The sequence below is a fragment of the Oryctolagus cuniculus genome, chromosome 9 (assembly GCF_051225735.1).
Source record: "Oryctolagus cuniculus isolate XC-2025 breed Fujian yellow rabbit chromosome 9, ASM5122573v1, whole genome shotgun sequence".
Classification (NCBI taxonomy): Eukaryota; Metazoa; Chordata; class Mammalia; order Lagomorpha; family Leporidae; genus Oryctolagus; species Oryctolagus cuniculus.
In genome coordinates, this window is record NC_142875.1 from 113,528,715 (window position 1) to 113,543,268 (window position 14,554).

Genomic DNA, 14,554 nt, shown 5'->3' on the forward strand with positions numbered 1-14,554 from the left:
TATTCCTTTTTCACCGAAATTTGTTCTTTCTCTGTGACTTTCAAGTTCATTGATATTTTTGCATCATCTTGGGTTCCTCTCTAATTCTATTTGATTGTCTTTCTCCTTTTATTTAAAGGTTAGTTTTCTTCAAATATCTAGTGACCTTTGGTTGTCCATTCATATTTCTGTATTATTAATGATTATAAAGGAAGGATTGAGGTTTATCAACATAGATTCCTATAGTTGTTTTAACAATAGTTGTGAAAGCTGGCTCCTGCAATAGCCCTCTCCCCTAATTTGGAGAAAATTTGGGAGCGCTGACCTGCCTTTGGGGATGTAAGAAGAAAGAGGCACAACAGCTGGGTCACCTTCATGCCTGTGAGACCACGTGTTCCCTTGGGAAGCACTTTCAAGATTGAGTGCTTTAACAAAGGATAATGTACATTTTGGAGATAATAACATTATGGGTTTTAGACCTTGACTCAGAGCCATTAATACAAATGGTTCTGGTGCAAGGATATTTAACACTTAGAGTAATGTAGTAGTTCTCATTCTGCTTAACATTTTCTGAACAAGGCAAAGAGAGGTATACAGATCATGCATGGTGCAGTTTTCCATCTGTGGGAAGAGAATCTCTTTTCCTATTTTGATATCCAGCTTAGAGAGATTAGTAGTCAACATTGAAATATAGAGCTTTCCTGTGTGAAAATTTCATTTGTTTTTTTTTTAATTATTTATATGAAAGTCAGAATTACAGAGAGAGAGGGACAGACAGAGAGAAAGAGGCAGAAAAATTTGGTTTCTTATAAAAGCAACATTGGGACTGATGTCACAGCACAGTGGGTTAAGCTGCTGCTTGCAACACAGGCATGCCATATGGGAGCATGAGTTTGAATCCTGGCTGCTCTGCTTCTGATCCAGCTCCCTGCTTATGTGCCTGGGAAGGCATTTACTTGGGCTTCTACCATCCACAAGGGAGACCTGGATGGTATTCCAGGCGCCAGCCCCAGCCATTGTGGCCATTTGGGGAATGAACCAGCGCATGGAAGATCTCTTTCTCTGTCTCTTCTTCTCTGTCTCTTAACTCTGCCTTTCAAATAAATAAAATAAATATTTTAAAAATACATCACATATTTAAGTAGGCACAAAACTACTTTGTCTTATACTTGTAATTTCTATAAATTAAAATTATTTTATAAACATTTTTTCAAAATCAATGACTCTAAAATGGAACATTTTAATTGACTTGGAGTGGTAGTAAACGCAGAATACTAGTGCTTCAGATAAAATAGGGTTTTACCTCTTTCTCATCAGTGAAGTGTGCCTCTCCAGGGCTGAATGGTTCTTTCCCAGGTGCCAGAAGCCTGACCGCCTTCCGTCTTGCCGCTTCTTCAAGCACAACTTCCATTTTCATGATCACTTCATGCAGAATGTCAGAACTTCTGTCCATATTCCAGCCAGCGGGGAGAAGATGATCGGGAATAAAAAGTGCATTTTCCTTAAAGAACACTTTCTAAATGGTGCATATTCTTCCTACATTCCAGTGGCTGAGAACGGGCCGCATAATCATAGCTAGCTGCAAGGAAAGAAGTAAAGACAACCTTATGTCTTGGCGTCCATGTACCCACCCTAACTCGGAAATTGCCGCAGAAACTAGAGAATGAAGTGGCTGTCACAGCACCTGAACAGGGCAGCGTTGTGTGAATCTCATGAAGCTCATATTCATTCATGTGTTACAGATGTCCCCTTGTGCTTACCATGTACCAAGCCCTGTGCCAGAGCCTCAAAGAAAGATTATGAGAACCATACACATGGTCCCTGCTGTATTGGAGTTTTAGATTCCTAGGTATAGCATGCATTCATGAAGTGGTGAAGCAGGTTAGGACATCATTATAAGCAGAGAGACTGTTATGAAAGGAATTACCAAATACCATAAAATGTTTATTAGGAGGGCTTGCCTGAGTCAGGACAGGGTGGTAGTAATCCCTACGACTTTGCCTTTACTCTCTGAAAAAATGGATCTGAGTTTAACGGAGGAGTAGAGTTAGTGCCATACCTGTGCATCTCAGACAGCATTAATTAGTGATTTTACTCACTTTTGGAAGAATTTTCCCTTAAACATCGCACCTTTCAGAAACCATATCGTGTAATAATCATCTCTCTCCCCTCAACATATCATTAATCATTTAATTTTGCTCTCACTCAGTTTTCAGAGGTTTCACAATAAGGAACTATGTTGGATTATCTCCTTCTATAATTAAAATATATTGCTAAGTGAGCAAATTGCAAACTAAGAAAGACCTTTAGTATTTTAAAAGAAAATGTAAAAGAGAAAACAGTATTTTACACTTTGTGTTTCTGTGTGGGTGCAAACTGATGAAATATTTACTTAATACATACTAAATCAATCTTCTGTATATAAAAATAATTGAAAATTAATCTTGATGTGAATGGAATGGGAGAAGAAGCGGGAGATGGGAGGGGTGCGAGTGGGAGGGAAGTTATGGAGGGGAAAGCCATTGTAATCCATAAACTGTACTTTGGAAATTTATATTTACTAAATAAAAGTTGAAAAAAAGAAAATGTAAGAGAGAGAGAAAGAAAATCTGTCTGCTGGTTTACTCCCAAAGTGCCTGCAACAGCCAGGATTGGGGCAGGCCAGATACAGGAGCTCAGAACTCCACTTGAGTCTCCTGTGTAGGTGGCAGAGGTCCAAGAACTTGAGCCATCTTCTGCTGCCTCACAGGCTGCATTATTAGGAATCGGGATTGGAAGTGGAGTAGCTACAATTTGAACTGGAATTCCAATATGAGATGCAGGTGTCCCAAGAGACAGCTTAACCCAGTTAAGCCCTCCCCTTTAAATTAATCCTTTTCAGTCCCAAAGGCCTGGCCTTTGACATGGCTGGAACAGAACTCAAACAAGTGTCAACATCAGAAAGTGGAAAAATCTTAACTGGAACATATTAGCCAAATCTAAGTTCGATGAATTTATGCCATCTGAGATGGAAAACACTAATGAAATCGCTATTTGTAAAATATTATTTGTAGCATATTAATAAAAAGCATTAAGTTCTTAAGTAGTGAGTCACTTAGTACTTTAATACTTCATTAATGCAGTATCAGTCTATTTAAAAAAGTGCAGAATAATAATGTGCTTTTTAGTAGATTATTCTATTATTATTCCATTTGAACAGGAATAAATAATTCCAAATCTTTTACTTAAATTGTTACGTATTATATTTCAAATTGTGTAAGTTTTGTTATAATTGCAGTTTCAGCTTTGCTGATGTATCTACCCTTCTGGGACTAAAAACTAATGATCAAGCTAAGAGAGTTATTGTAAGAAGCAGAAGCAGAAAAAAAAATATCGTTTAACACCTTGTAGTTCCTTTCCTGTCCACCCAAGAAATAAAGAAGTACCCAGAAGGCATCCAAACATCATCTGCTATAGCACCTAAAATAATGAGAGTGTCATTCACTACTCCCTTGTTTCTGTAGGGAAAGTAGGAAAAGATCCACCACTACGTGAAATACCGCAGAGATAAATCCCATTGTGCCAGCCGAAAGTGAGCGCGAAGAGGGTTACTCTCAGTAAGCTCTGAAAAGCAAGCAAAGTTGCACTTTTCCATTTTCTCATCACTGAAAGAAAAAAATAAATAAATAAACCAAGACAATAACACCTGCAAAAAGCCTACATTACTCATGTTTGAGATAATTACCACATGTCATTTAGCCGCCCCTTCACTGCATGTTGGCACACAAGGAGCACTCCCACCTCCAGTGACTCCTTTGTGAATCATCAGGCCTTCGGCAGAAGGAGTCCTGGGGAGACCAGGATTTTATTGAGGTCCAGCATTACAAACTGATCTTTGGTTCTTACCACACAGGTATATGACAGGTGGAACAGGAAGACCACCATTGGTCATGATTTTCTCTTTGTTGATAGATGTCTGGGGTGGGGAAGTCAATAGAAATACAAGTCATGAAAGATTGAGTGTTCAGCTCCAAAATTGTTCTTAAGTAAACCTGGAGGAAAAAAAAAGGAAAAAAAAAAAAAAGACCACAACAGGCTCTTATTGCTCAATCCCAGCCCATTTGCTGAGAATAAAACGAAAAATCTATGTGGCTGAAAAGTAATATATCTACCTCAGCAGGAGTTTGTCACCTTGGCTTTAAGTGTTACTACATTTTATAAGTTTAACTGTTTTGTCACCAGTCCTCACTCATCTCACTTGATTAAGACAGAGGGAATTCTGATGAACAGGATGGAGAAAAATAAAAAAATAAAAAATAAAGATGGCACTGACACAAAATCAAATCTAGGAATAAGAAAATATACTCCATATTATATCCATAAGTAGATTTTCAAATTTGCCACAAACTCACGCCCCACACTATTACTTTCCGCCAAAGTGAAAAATGATTAAGAGCCAAATTTTCCAGTTTCATGATCGGATTGCATTTTATTGTCTTCAAACAAAAGAGACAATTAGAGGTGTATTGAATGGCTTGTTCTTTTGAAATGAATGGCTCCGTTCTTCACTGATTAATGGTTCAATATCTTAAATGATATTCATTTCAAAAGGTTTTCTCTTTCTGAGAGAAGTTGTGCCTGTCATGTCAGTCTTATCAGGAAATATTTATTGTAGTTTGAAGTATAATTCTGGTTGAGCTGCCTAGCAGAAGAAAGTCAAAATTGTTTCTGTTGTCATTGAGATAGAGTGATTTTAGTTTTCAAAAATTCAAGTTGTGCTTACTTGTGGTGACTGTGACCACAGAGTAATAAATTTGCAGCAATATTATATCAATATAGAATACTCTGAAACATATGCTATGCATTCCATTTTTTAGTCTATAATATATTGAAATGCCAAACATTGCATATGGATGTACTTCCCCTGCTTAGCACATCTCAATGTAAATCAACTACAGTGTATTTTAAAAGATTTTTTTCAATACTAAGAGCTTTCCCTATGGAATCTTACTCCAAAGAATCCACTCAGAATTACAGTTTTAGTGTCTTCACTATTCTATCTTCCTCTGCCTAGCCAAAGACACTGAATGTCAATTAGCAAGAAAAGATCAGAAAATAACACTAATGCATACGCTTATAGAAAGCCCTTGCAGAGTAGACACTCATCAAACATCTATTGACTGGTATCTATAACACTTTATCCCTGTTGAGGTGGCTATTATCAAAAAGTCAAGATATAACAAGTTTGGACAAGAGTATGAAGAAAAGAGAATCTTTGCAAATTGTTAGGAATCTAAATATCCCATATTGTATAGCCATATGGAAGACAGTATGGAGATTCCTCAAAAAATTTTTACCATATGATCTAAAAATCCCTCTTCTGGATAAATATCCAATGTAAATGAAATCAGTAACTCAAAGAGATGGCTGTGCACTCATGTTCATTACAGCATTATTCACGCAGCCAAGATATGAAGATGGCCTACATGTTTGTCCATGGTTGAATAAACAACTTGTGAGATATGTACAAAGGGATATTGTTTAATCTTAAAGAAAAGGTCCAGTTACTTGTAACAACATGGATGAGTCTGGAGGATGTTTTTAAAAAAGTTGAGTATAGCCGGTGCCGCGGCTCACTAGGCTAATCCTCCGCCTTGCGGCGCTGGCACACCGGGTTCTAGTCCCGGTCGGGGCGCCGGATTCTGTCCCGGTTGCCCCTCTTCCAGGTCAGCTCTCTGCTGTGGCCAGGGAGTGCAGTGGAGGATGGCCCAAGTACTTGGGCCCTGCACCCCATGGGAGACCAGGATAAGTACCTGGCTCCTGCCATCAGATCAGCGTGGTGCACCAGCCGCAGCGCGCCGGCCACGGCGGCCATTGGAGGTGAACCAATGGCAAAGGAAGACCTTTATCTCTGTCTCTCTCTCACTGTCCACTCTGCCTGTCAAAAAAAAAAAAAAAAGTTGAGTACATAAAGAGTGTAATGTGGTTACTAAGGATGGGGAGGAGAAATATAGGTCAAAAGATACAAGCTTACAGTAATATGGATAAATAAGTTTAGAGAGTTAATGACAGGAGGACTAATGAACTGTCTAATAGGTGTCATTAGTAATATTGTATTATATACCGAAAATATGCCAAGAAAGTATTCTCTTTCTACCAAAAGAATAATTATGGGAGGTAGTGGGTATGTAAAATTACTTAGCCTGATCATTCCACTCTAGGCTTATATGTAAAAACATCATATTTTACACTGTAAATTCATACAGTAAAAACAGCATTGTACCAAGGTTTTTTCCTGGTTTTTACAAGTGCACCATGGAAATATAAAAGGATACACTAGGAAAATTGAGTCAAGAGCATAGAGGAACCCGCTTGTGTTACTCTTTAAAGTTATTGCAAATAGAAAGGCCCTTGGTGCATGTGTTAGGAGTGTCACTTAGGGCATTTGGGATGCCCACATCTCACATCAGAGAGCCTGGGTTTCATGCCCTACTCTGCTCCAGATTTCAGTTACCTGCTAATGAACGTCTTGACAAGCAGCCGATGATGACTCAAGTAATTGGTTTCTGTCATCTACGCGGGAGACATTGATTGATTTTCTGGCTCCTGGCTTCAGCCTGACTCAACTACTGGCAGACATTTGGGGAGTAAATTTGGGGAAGCATGGTCTTCCCTACCCTCTCCCCCTCCTGCCTTTCCTTCTTCTGCTCTCTCCCTCTCCCTCTTCCACATTCCCTCTCCCAAATAAATAATAAATAAATAGGCTTTGTACTTAATGCTATAATCTCTAACAGACTTTCCCCACCATTTCCAGCACCCCCAGACAATAAGACTAAGTAACTTCCAAAATCCTCTAATATTAAATCTATGTTTCATGAAAGTATCACTTCCTGTGTGAAAGATTCTTCCATTTCTCCAGCTAAATACAATTTTTCTTTTTTGTTTCCCCCTCTCTGTCTTTCTTATCATGTTCTGTAAGTTTATCTGTGTCCACTTCTTGTTTTGTGATACATCTGCAAGTTCTCTGAGTGTTGCTGCGTGTCTGACTTGGTGTCTCACACAGTCCCATGGCAATGTCCTGAACTCAGGAAATCCTCTAATTGTTGAATTGCAATGAAGTAGAAAAGCAATATCGCTGTCAACACAGGGGTGTTATATTGTGGTTTATTAAGGTTTCCTCTCCGGAGTGATGGAGACGCTCTGCCAGAAGCAGCTTAGGGAAGTGACTTCTTCCCCAGTGCTGACCAACAGCTTCGTCTTCCTTTGCCACTCAGCCTTTCTTGTGCGAGTCATTATGATTTGATGGCTTTACCAAAACTTTCTTGTTTTATCAAATGCAAGAATATTAACTCTTTATGTCCATAGTTGTTTCATGTAATTCTTTAAAAGATGTATTTATTTATTTGAAAGGCAGAATTAGAGGCTGAAAGAGAGAGACCTTCCATCTTGTTCATTCCCCAAGTGGCTGCAAAAACTCCAGCTGGACCGGCCAAAGCCTGGAGCCTGGAACTCCAGCTGGGTCTTTCACATGGGTGGCAGGGGCCCCAGCAGGGTGCTGGATCTGTAGTGGAGCAGCCAGGACTCAAAACTAGCACTCCTATAGGATCCAGGCATTACGGATCATGATTTAATCTACTCACTGTACCACAAGCCAGCCCCTCTGTGTAATTCATAAAGTAAAGGCTTTCTTTCTTCATTATCTGTAGTTTATAAACTCTGTATCCTACTATTTTTGTATCTAAATCTGATTCATAGCTAATACAACCCAGAAAACATAATAGGTACAATACTCTTTACTGAATCTTTCATAAAACATTTCCATTTCCATTTAATTGTCTGCTATGGAGGTGGCTTTGAATTTTCTAGACCTAGGGTGAGAAATACAGTATTCTGGACACTTAAAAGATTCACTTGGGGCCAGTGCAGTGGTGTAGTAGTTTAAGCCTCCACCTGCAGTTCTGGTATCCCATATGGGTGCTGATTCAGGTCCTGGCTGCTCCACTTCTGATCCATCTCCCCGATATGGCCTGGGAAAGCAGTAGAAGATGACCCAAGTCCTTGGGGCCTCCCCACATCTGTGTGGGAGATCCAAAAGAAGCTCCTGGCTCCTAGCTTTGGATCAGCCTTGCTCTGGCAGTTGTGGTCATTTGGGGAATGAACCAGCAAATGGAGACCCTTTCTCTCTGTCTCTCCCTCTCTCTGTCTGTAACTCTACTTCTCAAATAAATAAATAAATAAATAAATAAAATATTTTAAAAAAAGATTCACTCACACAAATTTCAAACATGTGTTCATCTATGTGTGTATACATAAAAATCAAAATTTTATCTGCAAAAAAACTGTCACAAAAAACAATTTTTGTTTTCTGTATTTGTACCTAGCAAGAATGATTTAGAAAATCTAGATTTGGCCTGCACTGCGGCTCAATAGGCTAATCCTCTGCCTGTGGCGCCGGCACACCAGGTTCTAGTCCCAGTCAGGGCGCCAGATTCTGTCCCAGTTGCCCCTCTTCCAGGCCAGCTCTCTGCTGTGGCCAGGGAGTGCAGTGGAGGATGGCCCAAGTCATTGGGCCCTGCACCTGCATGGGAGACCAGAAGAAGCACCTGGCTTCTGGCTTCGGATCAGCGTGGTGCGCTGGCCGCAGTGTGCTGGCCGCAGCGCGCCGGCCGCGGCAGCCATTGGAGGGTGAACCAATGGCAAAGGAAGACCTTTATCTCTGTCTCTCTCTCACTGTCCACTCTACCTGTCAAAAATAAAATAAAATAAAATAAAAATCTAGATTTAGAAAATCTGGACCGAAGTGTTAGACAGTTCTTAATTGGATAGGATTTAATTAGAGGCTGCTCATATTAACTATGTAACAGGAAAGTTGTAGACAGTGGTTGAATTTCTTCTAGGCAAGTGATCAGATTGAATTTCCTGTGACAAATTCAGGCAACAACTTCATCAGGTAACATAACATAATATAGCAGATTACTTTGAGTGAACAATACATTTTTATAGCAAGCACAACCTAACAGATACTACTGTTTGTTTATCATGGTAAGAAAATAACATGGGAGCTGTTATCCTAAAAATTAAGTGTACAGTGCTGTAATGTTGACTATAGCACTGTGTTATATAGAAAAGTCATAAAACTTACTGTCTTGCATAACTGAAGCTTTATGCCAATTAAACGACAACTCCTCATTTTCCTTCACCCCTACCCCACTTCCTGGCAACCACTATTCTGTTCTCTGCCATGGGTTTGGTTAATTTAGATACCTCTTATTATGGTAATTATACAGTATTTGTCCTTCTGTGGCAGACTTATGTCAGTTAGTATAATATTCTGAAGGTTAAGCTATGAACAGGATTTTCTGCTTTTTTACACCCACTTTTCTTTATATATTCATCTGCCAGTGAACAATTAAGTTGTTTTTACAACTTAGCTGTTTATAATAATGCTACAGTAAGTGTGGAAATACAAATATCTGTTCAATGGGCAGGTGTTTGCACAGTAGTTAAGATGCTGGATCTCCACATGCAGAAGTGTGAAGCAAGACCTTTACCTTACATCTTACACAAAAATCCACTCAAAATGGTCAAAGACTTTAATCTACGACCCGATACCATCAAATTATTAGAGAACATTGGAAAAACCCCACGAGAAGTTGGCATTGTTCAAATGACATTGACATTGGCAAAGTTCTTGGAAAAGACCCCAGAGGCACAGGCAGTCAAAGCCAAAATTGACAAATGGGATTATATCAAATTGAGAAGCTTCTGCACTGCAAAAGAAACACTCAGCACAATGAAGAGGCACCTTACAAAATGCAACTTATAAAGGATTAAAATCACATAATTAATAATTAATATCAAATAATTAATAATCAATTAAATAATTAAATATCAAATTAAGATCTAATTCTTTATAACTGTTTTCTTCCAGTGGTGGCTATGTAAGGTCAAACAATCCATTTTCATATATATTCCCCAAAATATCTACTCTGCACTAGAGATCACACAAATTGGGAGTGAAAAACATTTGGAGTTGTTTCACTACTGTTTACCAAGTACCTTTACACCCTATTTTATTTTTCCTCAAGATTTTCTACTTTTAAACACACAAATGACTCGAACTCCTGTCTTTGCAGATACCAAGTAGATTATCTTGAACAAAAGGAAGCTTTTATCAATTCTGACAATTTACTTTCAAGGAAAAATGATTTCTTTAGCCTCCATCTGTTTTCAATTAATTAAAGAGAAACCAGCAATCCTATTTTATTACTAAATATCACAAATGACAAGCCCTAGCTGAGAAAGTATCTTATTTTGGTTAAGTTTAAATAATTAGGGTTCAGGCTGCATCACAGATGATTAACTATTAAAAATACTTTTACAAATGTCAAACTGTTGTCTTTGGGAAAGGGAGTGCGAAGGAAGAGGCAAATGGAGCCGAGGCACAACATGGTGGACAGGTACATAAAGCTGTGAATTCAGGACTTGATTTTGGTCACTTTTTCACAAAATGGTGGGTTTTTCTTGTATATCTTACTAGCCCTATAATAAAAGATAGTGCAAAGCCTATAAATCAAAGTAAATTTGATAAAACATTTTTCTTCAAGTGTCATAAATACATTTGCACATTTTCATAGACTAACATAATGCATAAACTTGTGGAAATCTCTAGTTAATTAGTTAATTTTGCCTACATCTGACAATATCTTCAGAAATACTCAGTGAAGGCCGGTGCCATGGCTCACTTGGCTAATCCTCCGCCTGTGGTGCCGGCACCCCGGGTTCTAGTCCCGGTTGGGGCGCCGGGTACTAGTCCCTGTTGCTCCTCTTCCAGTCCAGTCTCTGCTATGGCCCGGGGGAAGGGGCGGCAGTGGAGGATGGCCCAAGTGCTTGGGTCCCTGCACCTACATGGAAGACCTGGAGGCTCCTGGCTTCAGATCAGCGCAGTGCTGGCCGTAGTGGCCATTAGGGGAGTGAACCAACAGAAGGAAGACCTTTCTCTCTGTCTCTCACTGTCTATAACTCTACCTGTCAAATAAAAAAAAAATACTCAGTGAAGCCACAAATAAAGTACGTAACTTTTGGAATCTATCAAGGTTTTAAAGGATAAAAAAAGTCAGCAGCAATTCCATGAAACAGAAGGGACATCAATCCCCTACTTTATCTTGCCTTCTGTGTCCGTTGTTTGAAAAACACTGGAAGCTGACGTGAGGTTTTGTATATATTGTCCAAGAACTTGGTTTTCTGATTTAAGCTTCGGATTTTCTTCCTTAACTGTATCTACTCTTGCAGAGAGATCTTCAAGTGTGTGTTGGAGTTCCAACACTTGATAAATAAGTCGCGTTTTTTCCTCCAGTTCCACCTGATTTTCAGCATCAACTGCATCCATGTCAGCATTCATCATCTTGGATAACAACTTTTGGGCCTTGGATGCCAAATCCTTAATGAATGTTCCTCCTTTTGAGGTATTGGGAAAGGGGAGGGAGGTAACACTTTCAAGAACTTCCTTTGGCGTTGCTTTAAGATGAATCTGGTGATGATAATATCCCCTCAGCTTTCATTTTTCTTGGAAGGTCTTTATCACTGCTTTGTTTTTGAATGACAGTGCTTCCCTATGTAATATTCTTTGTTGGTGGTTTTCTTTCAGAACTTTGAATCTGTCATCCTACTCTCCTAACTGGCGAGATTTCTGCTGGTAGTTTTAGGATTATTCCCTTGTACATGATAAGTCACTTTCATCTTGCAGTTTTCAATTTTTTCTATCTTTAATTTTTGATAATTTTTTTTTTTTGCCACAATGTGGATGTCTTTGAGTCTATCTTATATGAGACTGTTGGGCTTCCTAGATGTGGAAGTCCATTTTCTTCTCCAGACTTGGATAGTTTTCAGCCATTTTGAAAAATAAGCTTTCTTTCCCTTTCTCCCTTTTCTTTCTTGGATTCCCAAAATGTATATGTCAGTCTCAGATCCCATAAGTTTCCTAAGCTTTCATAACTCTTTTTCATATTTTTTTCTTTTTATGTCTTCAGCTGAATACAATTTCCAAAGGTATGGGCTCAAGTCTGCTGATTGTTCTAGTCTGCTGTTGAACCTGTGTAGTAAATTTTTTATTTCATGTATTGTGCTCTTCGGCTTAACTATTTCTGAGCTGAGTTTGTGGTACATTTTAATGTTTTCTAGCTGTTGAAATTCTCACTTTGTTTATGAATAAGGTGTTCTCTTCACCTTATCAAGCATCATTATGAGAGTTATTTTGAATTCTCTCTCAGGTAAATCATATGTCTTCATTTCATAAGGGTTGATTTCTGAAGATTAATATCATATTTTTGTTTCTGTTGCAATTTCTGTGTTTATTTTACTTTTTTTTTGGTGGTGGTGTATCTTTGCATTAGGTAAAACAGCCACCTCTCCCTTCATGAAAAAGATTGAAACAAGGGAAGCCCTTCACCAGTCATCCTAGTCAGAGATTCTGGGGGCTTTTCACTGTTGTCCAAACCACCAGCTTTTTTTTAACTTTTATTTAGTATATGTAAATTTCCAAAGTACAGCTTTTGGATTACAGTGGCTTTTCCCTCCCCATAACTTCCCTCCCACTTGCAACCCTCCCATCTCCCACTCCCTCTCCCATTCCATTCACATCAAGATTCATTTTCAGCCAGCACCGCGGCTCAATAGGTTAATCCTCCACCTAGCGGCGCCGGCACGCCGGGTTCTAGTCCCAGCTGGGGCGCCAGATTCTGTCCCGGTTACCCCTCTTCCAGGCCAGCTCTCTGCTGTGGCCAGGGAAGGCAGTGGAGGATGGCCCAAGTGCTTGGGCCCTGCACCAGCATGGGAGACCAGGAGAAGCACCTGGCTCCTACCTTTGGATCAGCACGGTGCACCAGCCACAGCGCGCCAGCTGTGGTGGCCATTGGAGGGTGAACCAACGGCAAAGGAAGACCTTTCTCTCTGTCTCTCTCTCTCACTATCCACTCTGCCTGTCAAAAAAAAAGATTCATTTTCAATTATTTTTATATACAGAAGATCAATTTAGTATATATTAAGTAAAGATTTCAACAGTTTGCACTCACACAGAAACACAAAGTGTAAAATACTGTTTGAGTACTAAGTTATAGCATTAATTCACATTGTACAACACATTAAGGACAGAGATCCTACATGAGGAGTAAGTGCACAGTGACTCCTGTTGTTGACTTAGCAAATTGACAGTCTTGTTTATGGCATCAGTAATCACCCTAGGCTCTTGTCATGGGTTGCCAAGGCTTTGGAAGCCTTTGTTCCTAAAAGCTCACAGATGTCTAAAATTTACTGAGTCCTGCCCATACTCTGAAACAGAATCCACTCCTTCCAGTAGATCCTGGAAAACTTGAAACACTGTAAATATGGCCCAACTTTTTATCTTCTCAGAAAAAGCTGGAATTTGGGGCTTTTCTCCCATGTTCTCCATGCTGTGCCAGGAGCAGAGGCTGTAGTAAGTGTTAATATGCTAGTTCAGACCGCCACATTTACTCTCAGTGACTCTCCACTGTCTGAAATATTGCAAGTTGCCTCAGCACTTCAAGATATAGGAGGCAGAAACCAGTGCCTCAAGTAGTCCCCCCTGCCCAAAATCAGAATGTTGAACACACCTTCCAGTTCTTTTCTCCTCTCCTCAGGAAGGCAATAGGAGCTGGGCATTTTCTCCAATATGACACTTTGTCAAGAGTAGGCATTATGGTTAGAGGATATCTCAGAATGTCCTATCAGCTTCAATATGGCTGGATTTGTGCTCATCCAGAATGAAGGACTCTTTCAGCTAATTTAAGGATTTTTCAAGAAGAAAGAAAGAAAGAAAGAAAGAAAGAAAGAAAGAAAGAAAGAAAGAAAGAAAGGAAGGAAGGAAGGAAGGAAGGAAGGAAGGAAGGAAGGAAGGAAGGAATTGCTATCTATTAAATCATTGGGTCCAATGGAGAAGAGAAGGTCCAGTTCTCACATTTACTTCTAACTCTTTAATAGCTTCTATATAACAGAACACTTTTAGTTCAAATATTCCATTGCCATTTCTTAATAGTTCTAGACATTACTGAAGCTTAATGTATAAAACTGAGGGAAAATAAGGCTAAAAATAATTAATTGCTTTAACCTAGGTTATAAAATTACTACCATGATTTGAACTCAGATACTCAAAGTAGAAAATGTAGTGCTCGTCTACCTGGGATGTCAGAAGATTGGAGAACAGTGGGTGGCACAAGGATAGTGTTGTCCTGGGTTAATTTAAAAACTCTGAGCCTGGGGGCCAGCGCTGTGGTGCAGTGGTTTAAAGCCCTGGCCTGAAGCACCAGCAACCCGTATAGGCACCGGTTCTAGACCGGGCTGCTCCTCTTCCATCCAGCTCTCTGCTATGGCCTGGGAAAGCAGTAGAAAATGGCCCAAGTCCTTGGGCCCCTGCACCTGCATGGGAGACCAGGAAGAAGCTCCTGGCTCCTGGCTTCGGATTGGAGGAGCTCTGGCCATTGCAGCCATCTGGGGAGTGAACCAGCAGATGGAAGACCTCTCTCTCTCTCTACCTCTCTCTGTAACTCTGTCTTTCAAATAAATAAATCTTTAAAAAAATGAA

General features: G+C 39.6%; 2 protein-coding genes across 4 annotated transcripts in view; one reads left to right on the forward strand and one right to left on the reverse strand.

Moving 5' to 3' along the window:
* PTPRO (protein tyrosine phosphatase receptor type O) overlaps positions 1-14,554 on the forward strand; it is a 274,380-nt gene that overhangs the window by 102,209 nt on the left and 157,617 nt on the right.
* On the reverse strand, positions 11,114-11,362 carry LOC127492142 (short coiled-coil protein-like). Of its 2 annotated transcripts, XM_089304860.1 has the most exons (2): positions 11,342-11,362; positions 11,114-11,257 (listed from the first exon to the last, which is right to left on the reverse strand). In XM_089304860.1, the coding sequence occupies exons 1-2, from the start codon at positions 11,360-11,362 to the stop codon at positions 11,114-11,116; spliced, it is 165 nt and encodes a 54-aa protein (XP_089160986.1). The 2 variants fall into 2 exon arrangements, with proteins under 2 accessions (XP_089160986.1, XP_089160985.1); XM_089304859.1 differs by having other exon boundaries at positions 11,114-11,362.